At 51.8% G+C, this 27475-nt stretch overlaps 2 protein-coding genes across 2 annotated transcripts in view; one reads left to right on the plus strand and one right to left on the minus strand.

Annotated features, from left to right (window-relative positions):
• Positions 1–1129: 1129 nt before the first annotated feature.
• Positions 1130–19854, minus strand: LOC147108422 (lipoprotein lipase-like). Its single transcript, XM_086005045.1, has 4 exons — positions 18800–19854; positions 16843–17012; positions 15960–16139; positions 1130–1342 (listed from the first exon to the last, which is right to left on the minus strand). Exons 1-4 carry the CDS (start codon positions 18885–18887, stop codon positions 1178–1180), a joined length of 603 nt encoding a protein of 200 aa, XP_085861171.1. The 5' UTR covers positions 18888–19854; the 3' UTR covers positions 1130–1177.
• Positions 16134–27475, plus strand: part of LOC147108423 (uncharacterized) — a 134755-nt gene continuing 123413 nt past the window's right edge. Inside the window, exon 1 of the mRNA XM_086005044.1 lies at positions 16134–16309. The gene's annotated coding sequence lies outside the window, so the exon portion shown is untranslated. The remainder of the gene's footprint in view (positions 16310–27475) is intronic.

The following is a 27475-nucleotide window of genomic DNA, read 5'->3' on the forward strand; positions in this document are numbered from 1 at the left end:
CGCACTCGCCCTCCCTCTGCTCGCACTCGCCCTCCCTCTCCTCGCACTCGCACTCCCTCTCCTCGCACTCGCTCTCCCCTCTCCTCGCACTCGTTCTCCCTCTCCTCCCACTCGCTCTCCCTCTCCCCTCTCCTCGCACTCGCTCTCCCTCTCCTCGCACTCGCTCTCCCATCTCCTCGCACTCGCTCTCCCATCTCCTCGCACTCGCTCTCCCCTCTCCTCGCACTCGCTCTCCCTCTCCTCGCACTCCTTCTCACTCCCTCCTCACACTCGCACTCCCTCCCCACACTCGCTCTCCCTCCCCTCACTCGCTCTCCCTCCCCACACTCGCTCTCCCTCCCCTCACTCGCTCTCCCTCCCCTCACACTCGCTCTCCCTCCCCTCACTCGTTCTCCCTCCCCTCGCACTCGCTCTCCCTACTCTCGCACTCGCTCTCCCTCCCTTCGCACTCGCTCTCCCTCTCCTCGCACTCCTTCTCACTCCCTCCTCACACTCCCCACACTCGCTCTCCCTCCCCACACTCGCTCTCCCTCCCCTCACTCGCTCTCCCTCCCCTCGCACTCGCTCTCCCTCCCCTCGCACTCGCTCTCCCTCCTCACTCGCACTCCCTCCCCACGCACTCGCTCTCGCTCCCCTCGCACTCGCTCTCCCTCCCCTCGCACTCGCTCTCCCTCCCCACGCGCGCGCTCTCCCTCCCCACACGCGCGCTCTCCCTCCCCTCGCGCGCGCTCTCCCTCCCCTCGCGCTCGCTCTCCCTCTCCTCGCGCTCCCGCACTCCCCCCTCTCCTCGCGCTCCCGCACTCCCCCCTCTCCTCGCGCTCCCGCACTCCCCCCTCTCCTCGCGCTCCCGCACTCCCCCCTCTCCTCGCGCTCCCGCACACACCCCTCTCCTCGCGCTCCCTCTCCCCGCGCTCCCCCTCCCTCTCCTCGCGCTCCCCTTCCCTCTCCTCGCACTCCCCTCTCCTCGCACTCCCTCTCCTCGCACTCGCTCTCCCTCTCCCTCTCCTCACACTCGCTCTCCCTCTCCCTCTCCTCACACTCGCTCTCCCTCTCCTCACACTCGCTCTCCCTCTCCTCACACTCACTCTCAAACCCCTCACACTCGCTCTCCTCTCCTCACACTCACTCTCAAACCCCTCACACTCACTGTGCCCTCACAATCCCTCTCACATTCACACTAACCTGTTAAGCTGGGATGTACATGATCCGGACTGTACCATGTGCTCTCACCTGTTATCCGGCCAACTCTGTGTGCCCCATAACTTCCTGCGAACCCCGCAACGTGAGCCCCCAGACTGTACCCCAACATGTGGATGTGCTCGGAGGGAAAGTTCAGTTGTTCCTAATGTGAGCAAATAGAAAATACACTTATTGTTTTACGTCATTTCTATAGCATTCCTAGGGACAGGACGAGGCCATTCAGCCCCTCAAAACCTTTTACATAGTGGAAGTGTAACCAGTGCTGTCATTGAAGACAGAAATCTCAGGTTCATATTTCACATCAGAGCAGAACTGAATGGACTGTTCCACTCACCAATACACGGGGCGGGGGATGGATGGACCATTCCACTCACCAATACATGGGGCGGGGGATGGATGGACCGGTCCACTCACCAATACATAGGGTGGCGGATGGATGGACCGGTCCACACACCAATACTTGGGGTGGGGGATGAATGGACCGTTCCACTCACCAATACATGGGGCTGGGGATGGATGGACCGTTCCACTCACCAATACATGGGGCGGGGGATGGATGGACCGTTCCACTCACCAATACATGGGGCGGGGGATGGATGGACCAGTCCACTCACCAATACATGGGGCGGGGGATGGATGGACCAGTCCACTCACCAATACATGGGGCAGGGGATGGATGGACAGTTCCCCTCACCAATACATGGGGCAGGGGATGGATGGATGGACCAGTCCACTCACCAATACATGGGGCGGGGGATGGATAGACCGGTCCACTCACCAATACATGGGGCAGGGATGGATGTACCGGTCCACTCACCAATACATGGGGCGGGGGTGGATGGACCGGTCCACTCACCAATACATGGGGCACGGGTGGATGGACCAGTCCACTCACCAATACATGGGGCGGGGGATGGATGGACCGTTCCATTCACCAATACATGGGGGAGGGGATGGATGGACCGTTCCACTCACCAATACATGGGGGAGGGGATGAATGGACCGTTCCACTCACCAATACATGGGGCGGGGGATGGATGGACCGGTCCACTCACCAATACATGGAAGAGGGGATGGATGGACCGTTCCACTCACCAATACATGGGGCGGGGGATGGATGGACCGGTCCACTCACCAATACATGGGGCGGGGGATGGATGGACTGTTCCATTCACAAATACATGGGGCGGGGGTGGATGGACCAGTCCACTCACCAATACATGGGGCGGGGGATGGATGGACCGGTCCACTCACCAATACATGGGGCGGGGGATGGATGGGCCTGTCCACTCACCAATACATGGGGCGGGGGATGGATGGACCGTTCCACTCACCAATACATGGGGCGGGGGATGGATGGACCGGTCCACTCACCAATACATGGGGCGGGGGATGGATGGACCGGTCCACTCACCAAAACATGGGGCGGGGGATGGATGGACCGGTCCACTCACCAATACATGGGGCGGGGGATGGATGGACCGTTCCACTCACCAATACATGGGGCGGGGGATGGATGGACCATTCCACTCACCAATACATGGGGCGGGGGATGGATGCGCTGGGGCATCTGCAGAACATTCTGAAGGGGGAGGGAGAACAGCCAGAGGTCTTGTCCATATTGGTATCAATGACATAGTTAGAAAGAGGGATGAGGTCCTGCAGGCAGATTTTAGGGAGCTAGGAAAAAGATTAAAAAGCAGGACCTCAAAGGTAGTAATCTCCATATTAGTCCCGGTGCCACGAGCTAGTGAGTATAGAAATATGAGGATAGAGCAGATGAATGCGTGGCTGGAGAGATGGTGCAGGAGGGAGTGCTTCAGATTCCTGCGACATTATGACCGGATCTGGGGGAGGTGGGATCTGTACAGGCCGGACGGGTTGCACCTCAACAGAGCCGGGACCAATATCCTCGCGGGAGGGTTTAAACTAATTTGGCAGGGGGATGGGCAACAGGATCTGGCATTAGAAAGCAGAAACAAGGCGCACAAAGGATTGGGAGAGACGGATAGCAGTAGAGTAAGAAATAGTACGGTATTAGGTGGGGTCAGCCCTGTTCCTGGGACTAGGGACAGGGTCACTGGCAAGGCTTGGAAGCTAAGCAGAGCCAGGCCTGGTTAGTACCTGGAGGGGTGACCATCAGGGAAGACCAGGTGCAGAAGGTCACGGAAGGAGCCCCGGGAGGGGTGGCTGGTGAGCAGGCCCGGGCGTTGGGCTGAAGATTGTCGGACAGGAGGAATGGTGGAAATGGAATGGCGGCGCGCACAGACGCAGCGGCTTTGCTTCTCCCAGGACGGTGCTATTTACGTTTAATGTTAATGTTATTTGTACTGGACTCATGGGAGCTTGCAAGATCACATTTCGTTGTTCATGTACTTGTGCATTGTACAATGACAATAAAGTTGAATTATTAATTATTATTATTATTAAGAGAGAATACAAGAAGGTCTAAGATAGGTTTATAGTGCATGTGTGTAAACGCACAAAGTGTGGTAAATAAGGTTGGTGAGGTGCAGGCACAAATAGTCACATGGGAATATGATGTTGTGGCGATAACAGAGACCTGGCTCAAAAAAGGGCTGCATTGGGTACAAAAGAATTCCTGTATAAGGTTTTCAGGAAAGATAGGAGAAGGAAAGAAAGGAGGTGGGATGGCAGTATTGATTAAGGAGAATATTGTAGCGCTGGAGAAAGAGGATGTCCTGGAGGAGTCAAGGACTTCATCTATTTGTTTAAAGTTGTGAAATAATAGAGGTGCCATTACTAGTGGGATGGATATAGAGGAGCAAATTTGCTGGAAAATTACAGAGAGGTGTAAGAACTATAGAGTAGAGACAGATGCAAAGTACTCAATTAGTACCTCAGCCATGCCCTCTGCCTCCATGCGTAGGTCTCCTTTTTGGTCCCTAATCAGCCCCATCCCTCCTCTTACTACCCATTTACTATTTATATGCCTATAGTTGAATTCCCTTTTATGTTGGCTGCCAATCTATTCTCATACTCTCTTTGCCCCTCTTATTTCCTTTTTCACATCCCCTTTGAACTTTCTATATTCAGCCTGATTCTCTCTTATATTCTCAACCTGACATCTGTTATACACCCTTTTTTCTGCATTATCTTGCTCTCTATCTCTTTATGGACTAGGATAGTAATTGTGTAAAGGGCAGAGAGGGGGAAGAATTTCTGAAGTGTGTTCAGGAGAACTTTCTTGATCAGTACATTTCCGGCCCAACGAGGAAGGAGGCATTGCTGGATCTGGTTCTGGGGAATGAGGTGGGTCAAGTATAGCAAGTGTCAGTGGGGGAACATGTAGGGAACAGTGATCATAGTATCATAAGATTTAGACTAGCAATGGAAAAGGACAGGGAGCAATCTAGCATACAACTAATTAATTGGAGGAAGGCCAATTTCAGTGGGTTGAGAATGGATCTGGCCTGGGTAAATTGGAATCAAAGATTGGCAGGCAAAACTGTAATCAAACAATGGGCTGCCTTTAAAGAGGAGATGGTTCGGGTACAGTCGAGGTACATTCCCATGAGGGGGAAAGGTAGGGCAACCAAAGCCAGAGCTCCCTGGATGACAAAAGAGATAGAGAGCAAGATAATGCAGAAAAAAGGGTGTATAACAGATGTCAGGTTGAGAATATAAGCGAGAATCAGGCTGAATATAGAAAGTTCAAAGGGGATGTGAAAAAGGAAATAAGAGGGGCAAAGAGAGTATGAGAATAGATTGGCAGCTAACATAAAAGGGAATTCAACTATAGGCATATAAATAGTAAATAGGTAGTAAGAGAAGGGGTGGGGCCGATTAGGGACCAAAATGGAGACCTACGCATGGAGGCAGAGGGCATGGCTGAGGTACTAAACGAGAACTTTGCATCTGTCTTTACCAAGGAAGAGGATGTTGCCAAAGTCATAGTGAAAGAGGAGGTAGTGAAGATACTGGATGGGATAAAAATTGATAAAGAGGTGGTACTAGAAAGGCTGGCTGTACTTAAAGTAGATAAGTCACCAGTACCGGATGAGATGGATCCTAGGATGCTGAGGGAAGTAAAGGTGTAAATTGCGGAGGTATTGGTCATAATCTTCCAATCCTCCTTGGATACGAGGGTGGTGCCAGAGGACTAGAAAATTGCAAATGTTACACCCTTGTTCAAAAAAGGGTGCAAGGATAAACCCAGCAACTACAGGCCAGTCAGTTTAACCTCGGTGGTGGGGAAGCTTTTAGAAATGATAATCTGGGATAAAATTAGCAGTCACTTGGACAAGTGTGGATTAATTAAGTAAAACCAGCACAGATTTGTTAAAGGCAAATCGTGTTTAACCAACTTGATTGAGATTTTTGATGAGGTAACAGAGAGGGTTGATGAGGGCAGTGCGGTTGATGTGGTGTACATGGATTCCAAAAGGCATTTGATAAAGTGTCACATAATAGGCTTGCCAGCAAAGTTGAAGCTCATGCAATAAAAGGGACAGTGGCAGCATGGATACGAAATTGGTTAAGTGACAGGAAACAGAGAGAACCGTTATTTATCGGACTGGAGGAAGGTGTACAGTGGTGTTCCCCAGGGGTCGGTACTAGGACCACTGCTTTTCTTGATATATATTAATGATTTGGACTTAGGTATACAGGGCACTATTTCAAAATTTGCAGATGACACAAAACTTGGAAATATAGTGAACAGTGAGGAGGATAGCGATAGACTTCAAGAGGACATAGACAGGCTGGTGGAATGGGTGGACACGTGGCAGATGAAATTTAACACAGAAAAGTGCGAAGTGATACATTTTGGTAGGAAGAATGAGGAGAGGCAATATAAACTAAAGGGTACAATTCTAAAGGGGGTGCATGAACAGAGAGACCTGGGGGTATATGTGCACAAATCGTTGAAGGTGGCAGGGCAGGTTGAGGAAACAGTTCAAAAAGCACACGGGATCCTGAGCTTCATAAATAGAGGTATAGAGTACAAAAGCAAGGAAGTTATGATGAACCTTCATTAAACACTGGTTCGGCCTCAACTGGAGTATTGTGTCCAATTCTGGGCACCGTACTTTAGGAAGGATGTGAAGGCCTTAGAGAGGGTGCAGAAAAGATTTACAAGAATGGTTCCAGGAATGAGGGACTTCAGTTATGTGGATAGACTGGGAGGCTGGGGTTGTTCTCCTTAGAGTAGAGAAGGTTGAGAGGAGATTTGATAGAGGTGTTCAAAATCATGAGGGGTCTAGACAGAGTAGAGAGAGAAACTGTTCCCATTGGCGGAAGGGTCGAGAACCAGAGGACACAGATTTAAGGTGATTAGCAGAAGAACCAAAGGCGACATGAGGAAAAGTTTTTTTCGCAGCGAGTGGTTAGGATCTGGAATGCACTGTAGGAGGTGGTGGAGGCAGATTCAATTGTTGCTTTCAAAAGGGAATTGGATAAGTACCTGAAGGAAAAAGATTTGCAGGGCTACGGGGAAAGGTTGGAGGAGTGGGACGAGCTGAAGTGCTCTTGCAGAGAGCTGGCACGGCCTCGATGGGCTGAATGGCCTCCCTCTGTGCTGTAACCATTCTATGATTCTATGGACACGTTGGGGCGGGGGATGTACCTGCTGGGGTGGGTGATGCCGGTCACCTTGCCCCCTCTTCCGATCGCATTCCCTCACCACCGGATTCTCCTGACCCTCGGCCGGTGTCTGAGCTGGCCGATTTGCTTGACCCCCCTCTCACGGGTCCAGCAAGCTGCCTCCGGTGCCCCCAGATCACTGGTACTATCCTAATGAGGCCAGTGGACTGATATACTTATTAGGTGCTTGGGGCGTGGAGCACTGGGCGTGGAGCGTGAATTTGTAAGCAATCCAATTCTAGGCCAAGGTCTCTAAGGAAGGGATGACCTGTGTTGCTAGAGGAATGTGTAAGATTACTGTATAAATGCTATACCTGCACAGCCACTGAAAGGGTGCGGAGCGAAAAAATCAGGGATTTGATTGATAGTTTTTGTGGCACTTTCTGATTGTCCATTGGCTGTTTTTTTAGTAAAAAGGAGATTTTTAATCACGAGCTGGTACTTTTTCTGGAGATGAAGATTATTTTACAAATAGTGGTTTTGCACTATTTTTTAGTGAATAGAATCAGCACATTGGAGATGCGTCACACCTCCTCAACATTCGCCCACAGCCTACAGATATTTTCCAGATGTGAGACCTAGAATTAGATCGATATCTATCTGTAAATTTGGATGCCTTGCATTTGGTGTGTGTCAGCCGGCTCATTGCCTTTCAAAGTGTCAGCTTGGCTCAGGTTGGTCAACCTCTCATCTCTGAATCAGAAGGTAGCAGTTTGCGGGTTGCAGGTCCCAATGCGGCTTGTATTATGCGGGAAGTCACTCCTGAGACGCCCAAACATCTGAGCCTCTGTTTGAGTATTGTCACAGTAACTGTGGTGAATGCATGGGTTTCATCATCAGCAAGTGATCAATTAAAAAAAACTTGCATTTATATAGCGCCTTTCATGACCTCAGGACATCCCAAAGCCAATGAAGTACTTTTGAAGGGGAGTCACTGTTGTAATGTAGGAAACATGGCAGTCAATTCTGTAGTGTATGTGCCTTTATTAAGAGAGAACTACTTTTACAGCTCCTGTATACTGTAGTACCGGCAGTGACCACACCTGTATATAAGCCTTGAGCAGGCATCTGTACTGTTAGTTTTTTAGACTACCCTCATCCAGTAAACACCTGTTGATTGTTGATCTGCAGTCTCCGTCTATTTATTGAAGAACACCATACCTTGAGATTCACGGATTCAACAGAGGCGACGAGGTCGATTCGAATCTACCTGCAACTCTGCATTTCCTCCCAAAGATTCGCTCCGGGAGAACAGTGGAAGAAAGTCAAGGCCAGAAGCACAGGCATCGACCACGAGCAACTGCCCAGTCATCCGGCAGAGAGTGAACATCGCAGGGGAGGCTGTTGAGAGCTGGGCTTGGTTCTCCAACCACGACGATCCAGCAACAGACTGGCAACAGGTACAGCGCAGACCCTTCCCGGACAGCGGCGGCTGGAGCCGACCGACGGCACAGAAAAGGCCGAGCAGCGTCGACGGGGTAAGAGAGAGGGTAAAGCGCACAGGGCGCAGCCGGGGGTTGAAGACCGAGCGGCGTCAACGGAAAACAAAAAGAGAGGGTAAAGCACAGCCGGGGTTCAGGACCGAGCGGCGGCAACGAGAGAGGCGCACAGGAGAACGCGCAAAACGCAGCCAGGGCTCAAGGGCTGAGCAGCGTCCGCGGGGAAAGAAAGGAAGCACGGGAGACGCCATTTGAGCCATGGAGAAGAAGGGAGAGCGCGGGAGACGCCATTTTTGAAGCCGCAGCGGAGAAGAAGGGCGAGCGCGGGAAGAAAGGAAAGCGCGGGAGACGCCATTTTGAGCCAGCGGAGAAGAAGGGAGAGCGCGGGAGACGCCATTTTAGACAGTCTAACCACACCCAGGGATGCCGAAGAGTGGCAGTGTCACAGCGTTCGACAATGAAGTCGAAGATTGGGCGACATATGTGGAACGCATTGAGGTGTACTGCAAGGCGAATGAAGTGCCACATGCCAGGAAAGCACTGGTTTTGTTGAATTCCATGGGTGCAAAAACGTATGGCTTACTGCGAAACCTAATAACCCCAGAGAAGCCAGTGGATAAGGATTTCGAAAGCATAGTGGAAATCCAACAGGACCACTTAAACCCCACACCGCTGCTGATAGCAGAAATTAAGTTCCACAAAAGGAACCAGCATAAAGACGAAAGTAATGCTGAGTATTTAACGGAACTGCGCAAGCTATCGAAACACTACCAGTTTGGAATGGGACTAGCAGATACGTTAAGGGACAAGTTTGTGTGTGGGCTTCAAAGTGAAGGAACCCAGAAACAGCTTCTATCAGAAAAGGATCTTACGCTGGACAAGGCTTTCAGCATGGCAGTATCACACGAAGCAGCCGCACGGGGCGCTGCAGAGATACAACGGAGACCGCAAGAATATGGCACCAATGAAATGTCATATGGAGCAGGGAAGTGTTATCGCTGCGGCAGAACAATACACGACCAGAAGGATTGTTGGTTCAAGGACCAAGTGTGCAGACAGTGTGGAAAAGCAGGACACATAGCAAGAGTCTGCAGGTCAGGGAAGAAAACCAGCAGCAAGAAATCTCCACAGGAGAAGTACAAAAAGGTACATAAGGTGACAGACAGTAGTTCAGACGAACAGAAAAGTGATACAGACTCCGGAAGCAAGGAGCTGGGGTGTCTGAAACTACATAATGTAATAAAAATGGAGGATCACCAGACTATCTGGGTCACGCTCAAGATAGACGGAGTCCAAGTGAAAATGGAATTGGACACAGGATCAGCCCTAACAGTCATAAACCGAAGGAACTACAAGCGGCTAGTCTCACATATACCCTTGAAAGCTACAGAGATTGTCTTGAAGACGTACACGGGGCAAAAAGTCTACCCCAAAGGAAAACTAAGGGTGAACGTGATATACAAAGGCCAGGAAATACCAAAAATTGACCTATATGTATTGCCAGATGGAGGACCACCACTACTAGGACGTGAATGGATCCGGAAGATACAATTAGATTGGCATTCCATACAGGCACTGAAGGTTGAGGCCAAAAAGGATGACGACGTCACACCTGGACGACTGTCAAAAATGCTAACTGACGCACAAGAAGTGTTCCAGGAGGGACTCGGAACACTAAAAGGCATAACAGCGATGATTAAAATAGAGGAAAATGCAAGCCCAAAGTTTTTAAGGCCAGATCGGTGCCTTATGCGATCCGACCAGCCGTCGAAGCAGAGCTGGAAGGGTTGGAACGTTCAGGAGTACTGTCCAAAGTGGACTGGAGCGAGTGGGCTACACCCATCGTTCCTGTAATGAAGAGGTCGTTGAGTAATACGCCTGGGGAACCAAAGAAGGTCTGCATCTGTGGGGATTTTAAGGTGACAGTGAACCCAGTCCTTCACACGGTACAATATCCGCTTCCACGGATTGAAGATATTTTCGCCTCGCTATCTGGAGGAAAACGCTTCACTAAGATTGATCTGGCCCAGGCGTACCTGCAAATGGAGGTAGAAGAAGCCTCGAAACAATACCTCACGATCAACACTCACAAAGGTCTCTACCAATACAACTGGCTGGTGTTCGGGGTAGCATCGGCTCCGGCTATTTGGCAAAGGGCAATGGATCAAGTCCTGCAAGGGATTCCAGGGACCCAGTGTTATTTGGACGACATCCTGGTCACGGGCGAAAATGACAGTGATCACCTCGCCAACCTGGAGAAGGTGCTCACTAGATTGAAGGAATATGGGCTACGAGCTAATCACCACAAGTGCGAGTTTTTCCAGAAGCAGATCTCGTATTGTGGCCATGTTATTGATGAAGAGGGGTTACATAAGTCCCCTGAAAAGATTGAGGCAGTAGTCAAGGCTCCAGCACCGGAAAATGTGTCACAACTGAGGTCGTTCCTCGGGCTGGTGAACTACTACCATAAGTTCTTACCAAATTTGTCTACAGTATTACACCCACTGAACACCCTACTGCAAACGGGGGTACCATGGAAGTGGAATGATGAATGTAAACGAGCTTTCCAGAAGTGCAAAGAATTGATCACTTCAAAAGAGGTGTTGGCCCATTTCAACCCAGCACTACCAATTCGGTTGGCGTGTGATGCATCACCCTATGGTATTGGAGCGATGCTGTCGCACAAATTCCCAGACGGGTTGGAGAGGCCAGTAGCCTTTGCGTCTCGGTCACTAACCTCAGCCGAGCGCAACTATGCCCAGATCGACAGGGAGGCCCTCAGCCTAGTATGGGAGTAAAAAAATTCAACCACTATCTGCACGGGCAGAAGTTCACCTTGCTGACTGACCACCAACCACTTGTCTCCATCTTTAATCCAAAGAAGGGTGTTCCGGTGATGACTGCACAATGGCTACAAAGATGGTCCCTTTTTCTAGGGGCGAACCAATATGAAATAGAGTATAAGGGCACGAAACAGCATGGAAACGCTGATGGACTATCACACCTGCCACTGCCTACTGTGGAGGAAGCACCAGCAGTGGACCCTGTCAAAATATTTTATTCGTCGATAATTGAACGCTTGCCAGTAACTAACGCGGATATAGAGAAGGAGACCCGAAATGATCCGACACTGTCTCAGGTATATGATTTGACGGTGAAGGGATGGCCAACACATGGCGACTCACTGTTGCCAACATTCTCATCCAGAAGAGAACAGCTGTCAGTATGCCAGGGGACAGTGATGTGTGGATCCCGAGTGGTAATTCCACCCAAGTTAAGGGAGAGAGTGCTCAATGAGCTTCACGAAGGCCATCTGGGAGGGGTTAAAATGAGAAGCCTTGCTAGGGCTTATGTGTGGGGGCCGGGGATCGATCAACAAATCGAGGACCTAACAAAGAGCTGCTCAGGATGCCAGAAGGTCCAAAATGCACCACCACATGCCCCTCTACACCCATGGGAGTGGCCCTCCTCTCCATGGCAACAGGTGCATATTGATTTTGCTGGTCCATTCATGGACTCAATGTTCTTAATAGCAGTGGATGCGTACTCGAAATGGCCTGAGGTGATCAAAATGTCCTCAACCACTACGGAGAAAACGATTGCAGTCCTACGGACCATATTTGCCAGCAACAGCTTGCCAGAGCAGATTTGCTCTGATAACGGACCACAGTTTGTGTCCGAAGAGTTTCGGAAATTTATGAGAAGGAATGGGGTAAGGCATTACACATCTGCCCCGTATCATCCAGCCACAAATGGATTGGCTGAGAGGTTCGTACAAACCTTTAAAAAGGCAGTAAGGGCCATGTGCGATGATGACATTCCACTACAGCATAAGGTGGACAATTTCCTGTTAGCCTACAGAAATGCGACACATGCAGTTACCAACCAGACCCCGGCCATGATGTTCTTTAACTGAAGGTTGAGATCTCGTCTGGATTTGCTCAGACCAAATGTGCGAAGAAATGTTGAGGATAAGCAATTCCGGCACATCAATGAGAAGCCGACAAGGAGCTTCAATGTAGGACAACCAGTCTTGGCCCGCGACTACCGAACAGAGAAATGGCAACCCGGAACGATATGCACACGGCAGGGGCCACTAATGTACACAGTGGATGTCGGGGAGAACATTGTGAGATGCCATGTCGACCAGATCCTAGCGTCACAGGAATGAGTCAACCCCATGTCTCGCGTACCTGGGGATGAACCCGACATACCGGTAGCATCAACCCCAGACACAGTAGCAGCGGAAACTGATGAACGACAGGGGGCCAGAATCGCCTCCGCACCAAGAACAAGACACTCAGGAAAGGCGCTATCCAGAAAGGATCAGGAAGCCGCCCCAAAGACTGAATCTATAAATGGACTATTTCAGTTAAATGTGCATGTTAAAGTGTTAACTGTTATTTGAATGTTATGGTACTGTTAACCTAAAAGGGGAGGAATTGTAGTGTATGTGCCTTTAAGAGAGAACTACTTTTACAGCTCCTGTATACTGTAGTACTGGCAGTGACCACACCTGTATATAAGCCTTGAGCAGGCATCTGTACTGTTAGTTTTTTAGACTACCCTCATCCAGTAAACACCTGTTGATTATTGATCTGCAGTCTCCGTCTATTTATTGAAGAACACCATACCTTAAGATTCACGGATTCAACAAATTTCACACAGCAAGATCCCACAAACAGCAATGTGATAATGACCAGATAATCTGTTTTTGTTTATGTTGGTTGAGGGATAAATATTGGCCGCAGGACATCGGGGATAACTCCCCTGCTCTTCTTCGAAATAGTGTCATGGGATCTTTTACGTCCACTTGAGAGAGCAGACGGGGCCTCGGTTTAACGTCTCATCCAAAAGACGGCACCTCCGACAGTGCAGCACTCCCTCAGCACTGCACTGGAGTGTCAGCCTGGATTTATATGCTCACTGTCCCTGGAGTGGGACTTGAACCCACAACCTTCTGACTCAGAGGCAAGAGTGCTACCAACTGAGCCACTGACTGACATTTGAGGGATAAATATTGGCCCAGGGGAGAACTCCCCAGCTCTTCTTCAAAATAGTGCTGTGAGGTCTTTTACATCCACCTGAAGGGGGCGACTCAGTTTAATGTCTCATCCAAAGAATCACCAACTCCCACAGTGCAGCACTCTCTCAGTACTACTGCAGTGTCAGCCTAGATTGTGGGCTCAAGTCTCTGGAGTGGAACTTGAACACACGACCATCTGGCTCAGAGCCGTGACTAACACTTAATACATCCAGAAAGCCTGTACAAGTCATATGCTTGCTGCTCCTTGACCTCCATGGGGAAAACTGTGTTCCCAACTGCAACTGACATTATAACCTATAAAAGGTGGGTTGGATGTTGTGCGATGGTCACTGGGATCTCCTGGAAATTGTTTACAATGCCTGCAGAGGTCAGAGAGGCATTTCCCAGGTTCCCCCCCACCCCCGAGTTGGCCTAGGGATTTTTATCTGTGCTGTTCTTTGTCTTTCCCAGGAGATGACATGGTTGCTGGTGGGTGGGAAGTGCTGAGGATCATTACGCTCAGTTGCAATATGAGCGAATGGAATGGGCTCGATAGACCAGCTGGGCTGTCCCTGCCCATGGGTTCCATATGCCCCCGTGTATGCTGCTTGGGCCGAGCCCTGATGGATGCACCAACACACCGTGGGCTGGCCGACGCACACAATGTGACCAGCTGGCCCATGGCATAAAGATGCAGCACAGTCCGTGCAGAGCTAGCACAGGAATGAGGTCACAGATGCTTTCCAGTGAGTCATGCAGCTCCCTGACCCCTTTCCTGCTGAATTAGAGCCTCAGTAAGCATTGCTCCTCGCTTAGGTGTAATACTGTCCCGTGGGCTGATGTACATGGACAGTACTCACAGTTGGAGAGACAACAGAAGGAAAGTAATGTACAACGGGTAACTACAGAATAATGGCTTAGCAGATAGATTCTGATCATTTATTGTTTTTCAGCTTCGGAGCTGATAATATCAGATGGACATAAACGATCCCATGTCACTATTCGAAGGAGAGCAGGGGAGTTCTCCCCGGTGTCCTGGCCAATATTCAATCCTCAATCAACTTCACTAAAACAAATTATCTGGTCATTATCACATTGCTGTTTGTGGGAGCTTGCTGTGCATAAATAGGCTGTCACGTTTCCTACATTACAACAGCGACTACAATTCAAAAAGCACTTCATTGGCTGTAAAGCGCTTTGGGACGTCCCGAGGACGTGAAAGGCACTATAGAAATGTAAGTCTGTTTTACTGCAGTTACATATTATGTATAATATTACTGCTCTAGATTTGTTCATCTATTGTTCAAAGGGATTTGAGTATAAGAGTAAAGACGTCTTACTGCAATTATATACGGCCTTGGTGAGACCACACCTGGAGTATTGTGGACAGTTTTGGTCTCCTTACCTAAGGATATACCTGCCATAGAGGTATATCAGATGGACATAAACGATCCCATGTCCCGTGCAACGAAGGTTCATCAGACTGATTCCTGGGATGGGAGGGGGGGGGGGGGGGATTGTCCTATGAGGAGAGATTGTGTAGACAAAGCCTACAGTCTCTAGAGTTTAGAAGAATGAGACGTGATCTCATAGAAACATACAAAATTCTTACAGGGCTTGACAGGGTAGATGCAGGGAGGATGTTTCCCCTGGCCGGAGGGTCTAGAACCAGAGGTCACAGTCTCAGAATAAGGGGTCGGCCATTTAGGACTGAGATGAGGAGAAATTTCTTCACTCAGAGGGTGGTGAATCTTTGGAATTCTCTACCAGAGGGCTGTGGAGGCTCAGTCGTTGAGTATATTCAAGACAGAGATCGATAGATTTTTGGATATTAAGGGAATCAAGGGATATGGGGATAGTGCAGGAAAGTGGAGTTGAGGTAGATGATCAGCTATGATCTTATTGAATGGCAGAGCAGGCTCGAGGGGCCGAATGGCCCACTCCTGCTCCTATTTCTTATGTTCATTTGCTAATTAAAGGCTGATGTGAGGTTTAATGATATGAAGCTGGTGTGAGAGAGGATCCTGTGGAGGTACACGACAGATTCAGTGGCCAAAGCAATTTACAGAAAGGTGTGAATTGAATGGCAGAGCAGGCTCGAGGGGCTGAATGGCCCACTCCTGCTCCTATTTCTTATGTTCATTTGCTAATTAAAGGCTGATGTGAGGTTTAATGGTATGCAGGAAGGATGTTTCTGATGGCCGGGGAGTCCAGAACCAGGGGTCATAGTCTAAGGATAAGTGATAAGCCATTTAGGACTGAGATGAGGAGGAATTTCTTCACCCAGAGAGTGGTGAACCTGTGGAATTCTCTACCACAGAAGACAGTTGAGACCAATTCATTAAATATATTCAAGAAGGAGTTGGATATATTTCTTAAGGCTAAAGGGATCAAGGGGTATGGGGAGAAAGCAGGGACAGGGTACTGAGTTTGGATGATCAGCCATGATCGCATTGAATGGCGGAGCAGGCTCGAGGGGCCGAATGGCCTACTCCTGCTCCTATCTTCTATGTTTCTATGTGTCTGTTTGTTATCCTGGACTCACTATCAAAAGCCGACCTAGATATTGGGGCTGGTGAAGATATTCTTGATGAACTAAGACTTACTTATGAGAGTAACACGAAATTCAGAAGCTGAAGTGCTGAGAATCAGAAGAGTGAGCAGAAAAGAGGTAAAGGAGAGACACCCACCTCCAGCCACTCCACCAAGTGGGCGATGTCACGGCCGACCAGCTTGGTGTTGTCAGCTGCAATCGGATAGTGCTGTTGAGCTCGGGTCAGCCAGTCCACCACGATGACATTGGAGTCACCCTCTCTCTCATATAAAGCCTGGACTAGCTTCGGAATCCAGCTCTCAAACATGCCGGTGACCTACAAAGTGAATATAATTAGCATCACCTCATTCACTCGCTGTAACCCACTGTGTGGAGTTGGAAGACAAAGGCCCTAAAAGTCAGATAAGCCCGAACAAGGAGAGCCCGACTGGCCCTGCTCAGGCATGAGGAGACAGTTTCTCGGCAGATCTCCCACAGCACAGGCAGGTTAAAGAATTTCCCTCAGTATTGTTTCTCTCTGTTGTGAGCTCTTGGACTGTAATCAGAGCCATGTTTTAGTTGCTTGCTCCTTACGCCAGAAAGATTTAAAAACTTTAACCACTTTAATCATTAAAAAAGCAGATTAACTGGTCGTTATCACATTGCTGTTTGTGGGAGCTTGCTGTGCGATTGGCTGCCGCGTTTCCCACATTACAAGAGTGGCTACAATGCCAAAGTAATTCATTGGCTTTAAAGTGCTGTGGGACCTCCTGAAGATGGGAAAGGCGCTGTATAAAGCCAAGTCTTTCTTTGATATTGGATTGTTGAGTCTGTTTGAAGGGAGTGTTGATTTGTGGTGTTTGAGGCCTGTTTTCCTCCAGTTTCATACCGGTTGTTGGGCTTTTTGTGATGACTCTTGTCAGTAACATGTATTTCAACCTAACTGGCAGACATTAACAATTAGTGTTTGAAAATATTTACATTTACTGACCGAACAAAGACAGAAGTACTTCCTTCAGTCTGCGATTTGACGTGCTTACCGTCCATCCGTGGATGACCAGGAATGTCCTTGTGGTTTGGTTGAAGTTACATTGTGTGATGGTTTCCAACTGGCCAGGGATCAGGTAGCAGGAATCGCCCTCAGGATCCAAGGCAGTCCTGAGAGAGAACTTTGTCTGGATACTGCTGAAGTCTTTTTGTGCTTGGTGGCCTGTGGAGTGTTATGAACAACTATTACTGGGATACATCCAGTAACTAGCAGCAAAGGCCCTCTCAGGGTATCCTGGGGGTGATGGGATGAATTGATGGCAGGAGGGATAGGTGGAAGAGAATAGATGGATAGAAATGGGTGGGTGCAAGAGATGAGATGGATATATTGAACGAGGAAGAACAGATTGCAGGAGATGAGATAAATGGATGGAAGATGGTGAAATAGATTGCAGATGTTGGGATGGATGATGGTGGAAGGAGGTGAATAGATAAAGAAAGGAGGCCGCTGGATAGAAGCAGGTCAAATGAAAGAATGCAAGAAGATGGGATGGATGGAAAGAGATGGCTAAATGTCTTGATTTCTGAAATATAATACAAATTTGTGTTTTCTTTAGCAAAGTGCAGAATTTCCAGCAATTCCCCAATGTCTCTGTTCCTTCCTCTTTCTCTCTGCCTTTCCTTCTTACATTACTGCTTTTCATCGCTTTTTCCGTGTCTCTGTTATTCTCCCTTTGGTCAGGGTGGGGGCCGAGAACTGAACTTAAACCCCCACTGAGCTCGGCAGCATGAGGCCCAAACAGTATTAACCCCCGAGCCTCAGACCCCCACCCTTCCAGCAGCTGGCCACTGGGGAGAGGCCGAATGTCAGGCGGCAGGAGGCGGCCGGCAGGCCCAATGGAATGGGTATGTCATGGGGAGGGGGTCCAGGAGGGCCTGGTGATCAGGGTCCGAGGACAACAGAGCCCTAAACCTTCCTCAAGGATCCTTGAGGAACACTGGATCTTTGAAGTTCAAAACTGGGATATAGGAAAATAAAGGATGACTTCCGTAGTGGAATGTAAGTGAACAATTTCCCCCTGTATATATCACACTGCAGGCTCGGTGTCAGCCGTGGTTCAGTGGGCAGCACTCTTGTCTCTGAGTCAGAAGGTTGTGGGTTCAAGTCCCAGAGACTTGAGCATAAAAATCTAGGCTGACACTTCAGTGCAGTACTGAGTGCTGCACCGTCAGAGGTGCCATCTTTCAGATGAGATGTTAAACTGAGGCCCCGTCTGCCCGCTCAGGTGGATGTAAAATATCCATGAACTATTTTGAAGAAGAGCAGGGGAGTTATCCCCTGTCATGGCCAATATTTATCCCTCAACCAACATCACTAAAACCGACTAGCTGGCCATTGTCACATTGCTGTTTGTGGGATCTTGCTGTGCGCAAACTGACTGCCGCATTTCCCACATTACAACAGTGACTCCACTCCAAAAGTATTTCATTGGCTGTAAAATGCTTTGGGACGTCCTGAGGTCATGAAAGGTGTTGTATAAATGCAAGTCTTGTATTATGCAGTTCACAGTGAGACCAGTGACTGGCTCAGTGTAGTTCGATGAATGAGTGTATGGCAGTTCACAGTCAGATGTAGGAGTGTGTAGCAGCCAGTGTGGGCTCCTCGGGTTACCGTGTCCCTCAGGCCGGGGGTGCAGGGAGTGGAGTGTGGCCGGTCCCAGCAGAGGGATTCTCCAGCTCCTCCCCAGTTACTGCTGGGCTCTGGGAGAGAGAGCCGCCAGCCACTCACTGGATAGCTGCCAGAGCACAGAGCACCACCCGCACACACAAACAGCTCAACTTTTACAATAACTTGTAGATATTTATATTTTTAAAATATTTTCGATCCAATATATGAAAACGTTTCGTTCACACACGGAACTTTACAATCCCGAACTTATTGAAGTTAACCTTTGAATGCCATGATTTCAATTTATGAATGAAATATGAATTTTAAACATTAAACTCTACCTGTGTGACTGGGCGGATGGTTCGCTGACCCTCTGGTGAGGGGAGCCAGGAAGATGCAAATCCACGGAATGTACCCGGCCCCTGACATTGTTCCCGGCCTTTGGTGTCTTTCCAACCGCGATTCTAATGTTTCTAAATAACTTTCTTTCCCCAAGAATCCGCTTATGAAGAAATCCAGCTGTTTTTACAGAGTACGCTGACTTTTGCAGGAGAGTTCCTGTCCTTCCCCGTGTGTAAATTTCCTCTCTATCTTCCCTCCTTGTATCTCTCTCTCCTTCCCTCTCTCACTCTGTCTCTCCCTCTCCTCGCTCTGCCTTTCGCTCCCTGTCTCTCCTTATATGTGTGTCTCTCTCTATTTCTCTCCCTCTGTCTGTGTGTCTGCGTGTCCCTTTCCTCGCGTTCTGTCTGTCTGTCTCTCTCTCTCTCTGCCTGTCTCTCCCTGTCTGTCTGTCTCGCTCCCTGTCTCTCTCTGTCTGTCTCGCCCTGTCTGTCTCTGCCTGTCTCTCGCTGTCTCTCTCTTTCTGTGTATGTGTGTGTCACGCTCTGTTCTCTCTGTCTCTCTCCCTCTCTGAGCGTCTCTCTCTCACTCTCTCTGCATGTGTTTCTCTCTCTCTTGCTCTTGTGTAGGGTCCCTCTCTGCTTGTGGTTCTGTCACACTCGCTTTCTCCCGCTTCCACTTTTTCTGTGCTCCCCGGGGTGGTATGCTAATCGCTGCCGATCTATTGGTTATTCATTGACCCCAGGGTGGAGGCTTTCCCTTGGAAAGATGTTTTTTTTCTCCCCTGGCACTGCTCCAGCTTCTCGCAAGCTGCTAACGTGTAACTGGACCTCCCGCCTCCCTGCATTCATTCAGCTTTCCCAACATGTTCAAGCGCTGTATGTTCAGGGGAAGCCGCCACACAGCAGGCGGGTCATTCAAACACAACCACAACACACCTAATGTCGCCACGGGCCACCTTTATGGCGCGGCTCCGTCTCCACATTGGACAGCACTGCTTGGATCATGTTTCTCTGCGCTGGTTTAATCCCTTCAACCAGCATGTGACAACCAGCAGAATCTGATTGATGGGACAGGTGTACTAATGGTCCCATTGAGCCCATGTTTCACACAGTCCACCATCTCCCCAGTGTTGTAAGTTAAGGATATTCCCACATGTGACATACAAGCCCAGCTGTGCCACTGGTTATCAAAGGGATCCTTTCAGGCATAATCTTCCCGAGGTTCCCTCCCCATGTGAAACTTACCACCACAGCTTATTTCTCCTCCCCAGCTGTATTCCGGCAATTTCTCCGTTTATTTCAGGTCAACACGTGGGTGATTCCAGCAGAATTGTGGAATGAATCCCAGATGACTATCCCAAATCCCATTCGTTCCCGTTGTGGAGTTTCAATGAACCAAACCCCCTCTAACTCCCCCCATGATACAGAATCCCAATGGGTCTGATTGGAGGAAATGAGGCTTTTTAGCCCGTTAAAGGAGGCGACGGAGAGGACAGCTTATATCGAAGTGTAGAAGACTGGGCTCTCCCGTGATGCTGCACACGGGGGTCAAGCCAAGGGTAGACCTCGGCTGAAGTGAGGTGGCAATAATTAAACCAGGAAGTGCTGACATTATTCAGTTTCCATTTTAAAGTCGTATATTCTGTCCTTATTTCTCTATAATATTTTCTTTATAGCTCAAAGCAAAGCCTTGGGTAATGTGGGTAGTGGAGAGGTAGAGTAAGCAGAGAGATCAGTTTGGTGTACTTTGGCGCGGGTGTTTCAAGTTCATACAAACTCCAGCAGCTGAAGTCCAGATTTCAACAGGTAGATCCACCCAGCCAGCGGCGCACAGTCACCGCCACGTGCTTAGTCCCGAGGGCTTGGCGAAGGAGCACTTCATTCCACCTTTCAACAACTGCACAGACTATTACAAGCCCGGTGCATATTTAATGCATTCCACCCTGATTCAGACTTGGCCCTCGGGGCCTGTCGGTTCTCTTGTCAGAACAAAGATGTGCGGGTTAGGATGATTGGCTATGATAAATTGACCCTTAGTGTTAGGGGGATTAAATACGTGGGGTTACAGGGATAGGGTGGGATATGTGTCGGTGCAGGCTCGATGGGCCGAAATGGCCTCTATCTGCACTGTGGGGGTTTCTGTGATTCTGTGAACACGGTGCCTGCTCTGGGGAGGGCTTCAACCCAAAGAAAGTGGGAGAGGGAACAGCTGTCAGGAGATAGCGTTACAGAGTCGGGCAAGAGAATGTAGTATGATAAGGTGGACATAGCTTGAACAGAGAACCAATTATTTGATACTTAGTGCTGCACCTTCGCAATGGTGCAGAGGGAGGATCCGCGGGCTGATTAACAATCTGAGGCTGCGATGTGACCATCTTTTTACCACCCGATAGTGGGGTCAGTCCTATATGGTGGGGTGGGGGGTTTATTTGGCTCCCACAACCCACACCAGACGCGAGTTTCCCGCTGGATGTCAACACAGAGTTCCGAGCCGGAGCGCCGACTCCACTCGCGGGACTGTCCGGAGCGGGGCTCGAACCCTCCACCGTTCCACTGAGGGCTCACTCCCTCGGAGTGCTTCATGTCCGCTATAGACAGTCACCGAGCACTGGGAATTTAGACTGGGCTGAAGAAACTGCTCAATTCAGTCACTCTCCCACTCCCTAAAATACATGTACCAAGGAATGAATTAATCTAAGGGAGCAATGGGAGGAAGGGGTTAAGTTCGCTGTGAGTGGGAGCAGGTTTACAGTACACGAGGTCTGACACTTTCACCGGCTGCCAGCTCGAACTCACTGACTGCAGCACAGAGCGGGAGTCAGAGCAAGCAGCTGCAGCCTGTCCCAGAACATCCTCCCACTCCCAGCGATGACTCCCCACCCACTGACCCCCCCACCCCTGACTCCACCCCCTGACCCCTGACCCCCCCACCCCCACCCACTGACCCCCCACCCCCTGACCCCACCCCCTGACTCCCCACTCCCTGACCCCCCCACCCACTGACCCCCCACCCACTGACCCCCCACCCCCTGACTCCCCACCCCCTTACACCCCACCCCCTGACTCCCCACCCCCTTACACCTCACCCCCTGACCCCCACCCCCTGACCCCCACCCCCTGACTCACCACCCCCTGACACCCCCACCCCCTGACACCCACCCCCTGAGCCCCCACCCCTGACCCCCCACCCCCTGACCCCCATCGCCTGACTCCCCACCCCCTGACCCCCCACCCCCTGACCCCCACCGCCTGACTCCCCACCCCCTGACTCCCCACCCCCTGACCCCCAACCCCACCAGCTAACTACCCCCTGACCCCCCACCCCCTGACTCACCACCCCCTGACTCACCACCCCCTGACAACCCACCCCCTACCCCCCAGCCCCTGACCCCCTCCCCCTGACACCCCTCCCCCTGACACCCCACCCCCTCACTCCCCACCCCCTGACTCACACCCCCTGACACCCCACCCCCACCAGCTAACTACCCCCCTGACTCCCCACCCCCTGACTCCCCACCCCCTGACCCCCCACCCCCTGACTCCCCACCCCCACCCCCTGACTCCCCACCCCCTGACCACCCAATTTTACAATTTTTTACAATTTAAATCGCTTTATTGGCATGATAAGTTACATCTTATGTTGCCAAAGCATCAAAATACATTTATGGTTTAGCACATAAACGCAGTTCTATTCATATCCCTCCAGGCTCTCCTGTACACCCTGTTGGGAGGCTTCTTGCCACTGACCGGGAACAAGATATGGCTTCTCTTCTCCAAAGCCCTAACCAGCACCTTTAAATCATGGCCAGAGAAGCGCTGCGCTCGCTCACGGGCCCTCTGCATCCTTCCTGGCGCTATTTCTCTCCAGCAGCAGTGTTTAGGCCTAGCTGGAGGGCTGCAGTATCCAGGGTGTGGCAGCAGACCAAGTCGACCCTTCCCCCTTTAAGAGCTGGCCGGCGCCAGGGTGTCTGCTGTCAATCAAAACATGTCCACACCTGCGCTGCGCCCGGCCTCGGTGGTATCAGTCTGCACCGCCGGCTTAGCGCCTAAGGATAGCCGTGCATCGCCAGTTTTAGCGCTCGAGCAAACTCCTTGGCCAAAGCTACTGAATTTCGGCGAACTGCCCTCCACTTTCCGGCAGGCGCAAACTTTAGCGGCTGCCCGACTTTACCGCCCCAAAAGTGGCTATACTGAATTTCTAGGCCGAGGAGTTTAAAATTTTTATACTCCGTGCCCCTAACCGACAGGGTCACAACACAGTAGCCGCTGATGTCTGTAGAATGGGACCTCGACACCATCGAGATCCGGTTGTGCGTTGGCCGGACAGTGAGGGAGTAGTGGCTCACCGTGTCTGGATGGATGAAACTCTCCGTGCTTCCGCTGTCGAACAGGCAGGTCGTGGCGTGGCCGTTTACTTTGATGTCCATCATGGGCTTGGACAGGTGATGCGGGCGAGCTTGGTCCAGTGTGACGGAGGCTAGTGTATGGCTGAGCGAGCTGCTGTAGTCTGCGGGTGAGGCGGTGGTCGGGTCTGGAGACAAGGTGGCGGTCGAGCGTGATGGACAAAATGGCGGCGCCCACGACGTTGATTAAAATGGCGGAGAAGATGGCCGCCCCACAACTCACATGAGGCACTGCTGTCGTCGGTGGCCTTGATCAAAGATGGTCGCCCCCACGACTCACACGAGGGGATACTGGCATCTGTGGCCTTGATGAAAGATGGCTGCCCACACAACTCGCATGAGGCACTGCTGGCGTCTGTGGCTCTCCCCCTGCAGGCCTTCGCGAAGTGGCCTTTCTTGTGGCAGTCGAAGCAAGTCGCGTTTCTTGCAGGGCAGCGCGTCCTCGGGTGTTTCGCCTGGCCACAGAAGAAGCAGCCGGCGGCCTGATCGCGGGGGTCCGATGTCGCAGCCGGTACCGGGGGTGGCGGTCCTGATCGGTTCTGGGACGCCGACGCTGAGGTAGGTCCCAGAGGCGGCGGTGCGAGGGGTATTGCGGCCGGGGTCGGGCCCGAGTCCCAGGGTCGTGCAGCACAGTACCTGGAGTACGCCTCGAGGTCCCGATGGGCCACTTCCAGAGAGTGAGCGAGGGCTGCAGTTGTATTCAGGTCGAGGTCCTTTGATTCGAGCAGTCTTTGCCGTGAGTAGTCGGACCGAAGGCCTTTCACGAAGGCATCGTGGATATTCCCTTCAGTATTTTCTGCAGCCGTTACAGCTTTAAAGTCACAGGGCTAAAAATTCGGTATCGCCGCGCCAGGTCTTTAGTGCCCGAAATTTAGCGCTGGGCCGGATTCCCCTAGCGCCCGCCTGAAATTCAGTAGCGCCGCCCCAAGACGGAGGCGGCCGCTATTGGAGGGTTTGGCCGCCTCGTTTGGGGCGAAGAATGTCAGTTTCCGGCGCCCAGCTGCCGCTGCGGTGCGGCAGGCTGGGGTACTGCAGGCCTCCTCCTTCTCTTAAGGAGGAGCTGCCTGCAGCCGTGAGATCGCCACTGGATTCCCCCATCAAATGAGCCCGGCACCACGGAGAAGTGCCGGGCTCGCGGGAGTCACACAACAATGCCGCGGGGGGGGTGGTGCAGGAGTCCGGGGAGGGAGGTGCGGCCAGGCGGCCGCCGGGAAAGCGGCCGGCCGCACCTCCACCTTTATGCGCCGGCCTCTCGGAGCTGTAAGGCACCGTTTTGCAAACGCTGTTTGCGGCCGCGACGGGCGAGGCGGCCGCAACTGAATTTGGCCATCGGGACGGATTACCATTGGAACCGGGGCGCTGCGCACACCGATGACGTCATCAGTGCCGGCGCAGCGCGACCGGCTAATGCCGATGTAAGGGACCAACTCAATTTCGGGCGCTAAAAAACTTCCGGCGCAAACCACTTTATAGCCAATAAGTGGGCGCAAACGCGACTGAATTTCTAGGCCACAGTCCCTGCCGAGTGTTTGTAGCGCCCGTAAAAATTCATCTACAGACTCTCCTGGCTGTTGCGAGCGGGACCTTAGGAGATGTCTGGCATACATAGAATTTACCGGGCTCCGGTACTGCTCTTTCAGCAGGTTGAGGGCGTCCTCATATGTAGCAAGGTCCCGGATGAATGCAAATACTTTAGGGTTCAGCTGGGCGGTCAGAACTCTTAGTTTGGATCCCGGAGGCAGGCCGGATTCTCCCAGGTAGGATTCGAAACAGCTCAGCCAGTGTTCAAAGTCGAGGGCTGAGTTCGCTGCCTGTGGGTTTAAATCCAGGTACGGCAGTCGGAGGGCTCGCAGCCAGGCCGGCTGCTGTGGCTGTTGTAGCTGGCCGTTTGGCTGGTCGTTTGGCTGCTCTGATCCACTCATTTCAAAATTTAGCCAATAAAATTGATATACCTATCAATTCATCCAATGAAAAGCGACGAGTTAAGATAGTAACTATAGCTTTTTATTGGCTAAATAACAGGGGCCACCCTCGCAGGTGATCGGGTCCAACAAGGAGGAATACCAGCCAGTCGACCACCTTTATACCTGGGCAAGCAGGCGGAGCCATGGGCAGAGTCAGCTGTGGTCAGCCCAGGTACAACAGCGTGACAAGAGGTGACCTTGTGTAGTAATACAACAGTGTAAACAGTGATAACCATAGCGTAATGATATAAATAGTGATAACCATAGTGTAACGATAGTGAACGATAAAAGTGGTTTACCACACACATTCCCCGATCACACTCCCACGATCACACTCCCCTGATCACACACCCCCCGATCACACTCCCCTCGATCACACTCCCCCGATCACACTCCCCCCGATCACACTCCCCCGTTCACACTCCCCCCGATCACACAGCCCCGATCACACTCCCCCGATCACACACCCCCCGATCACAGTCCCCCCGATCACACTCCCCCCGATAACACTCCCCCGATCACACTCCCCCCGATCACACTCCCCCGATGAAACTCCCCCCCAATCACACTCCCCCGATCACACTCCCCCCGATAACACTCCCCCGATCACACTCCCCCAATCACACACCCCCCGATCTCACTCCCCCAAATCACACTCCCCCGATCACATTCCCACCGTTCACACTCCCCCCGATCACACTCCCACCGATCACACTCCCCCCGATCACACTCCCCCGGATCACACTCTCCCCGATCACACTCGCCCCGATCACATTCCCGCTGATCACAATCACCCGATCACACTCCATCGATCACACTCCCACCGATCACACTCCCCCGGATCACACTCCCCCCGATCACACTCCCCCCGATCACACTCCCCCCGATCACACTCCCCCCAATCACACTCCCCGATCACACTCCCACGATCACACTCCCCCCCGATCACACTCCCCCGATCACACTCCCCCGATCACACCCCCCCGATCACACTCCCCACTATTACACTCCCCCCGATCACACTCCCCCGATCACACTCCCCCGATCACACTCCCCCCGATCACACTCCCCCGATCACACTCCCCCGATCACATTCCCCCCGATGACACTTTCCCGATGACACTCCACCCAATGACACTCCCCCGATCACACTCCCCCGATCACACTCCCCCGATCACACTCCCCCTGATCACACACCAGCCGATCACACTCCCCCGATCACAGTCCCCCCGATCACACTCCCCCGATCACAATCCCCCAGATGACACTCCCCCGATCACACTCCCCCGATCACAATCCCCCGATCACACGCCCCCCGATCACACTCCCCCGATCACACTCCCCCCGATCACAGACGACCCGATCACACACCCCCGATCACACTCCCCCGGATCACACTCCCCGCGATCACACTCCCCCCGATCACACTCCCCCGATCACACTGCCCCCAATCACAGTCCCCACGATCACACTCCCCCGATCACACTCCCCCCGGTCACACTCCCCCGGATCACATTCCCCGCGATCACAATCCCCCTGATCACACTCCCCCGATCACACTCCCCCGATCACACTCCCCCAGATGACACTCCCCCGATCACACGCCCCCCGATCACACTCCCCCGATCACACTCCCCCCGATCACAGACGACCCGATCACACGCCCCCGATCACACTCCCCCCGATCACACTCCCCCGATCACACTCCCACCGATCACATGCACCCGATCACACACCCCAATCACACTCCCCCCGATCACAATCCCCGATCAGACTCCCCCGATCACACTCCCCCCGATCACACTCCCCCGATCACACTCCCCCGATCACACCCCCCCGATCACACTCCCCACTATCACACTCCCCCCGATCACACTCCCCCGATCACACTCCCCCCGATCACACTCCCCCCGATCACACTCCCCCGAGCACACTGCCCCCGATCACACTCCCCCCGATCACACTCGCCCCGATCACACTCCCCCGATCACATTCCCCCCGATGACACTTTCCCGATGACACTCCACCCAATGACACTCCCCCCGATCACACTCCTCCGATCACACTCCCCCCGATCACACTCCCCCGGATCACACTCCCCGTGATCACACTCCCCCCAATCACACTCCCCGGATCACACTGCCCCCATTCACAGTCCCCACGATTACACTCCCCCGATCAAACTCCCCCGATCACACTCCCCCCGATCACACTCCCCCGGATCACACTCCCCGCGATCACACTCCCCGCGATCACACTCCCCCCGATCACACTCCCCCGATCACACTGCCCCCAATCACAGTCCCCAC

This window comes from Somniosus microcephalus, chromosome 13 (genome assembly GCF_052327205.1).
Source record: "Somniosus microcephalus isolate GS21.2 chromosome 13, FLI_Smic_1.0, whole genome shotgun sequence".
In the NCBI taxonomy this organism is placed as follows: Eukaryota; Metazoa; Chordata; class Chondrichthyes; order Squaliformes; family Somniosidae; genus Somniosus; species Somniosus microcephalus.

Excerpts from the sequence above, each read along its gene's own strand:
- LOC147108422 (XM_086005045.1), bottom strand. The coding sequence starts at position 18,887 with ATGTCAGGGGCCGGGTACATTCCGTGGATTTGCATCTTCCTGGCTCCC. Across the intron at positions 17,013-18,799 it reads CCATCCGCCCAGTCACACAG|GCCACCAAGCACAAAAAGAC; the intron begins GTAGAGTTTAAT and ends AACACTCCACAG. Across the intron at positions 1,343-15,959 it reads ACTTGGTGGAGTGGCTGGAG|GAACAACTGAACTTTCCCTC; the intron begins GTGGGTGTCTCT and ends TGCTCACATTAG.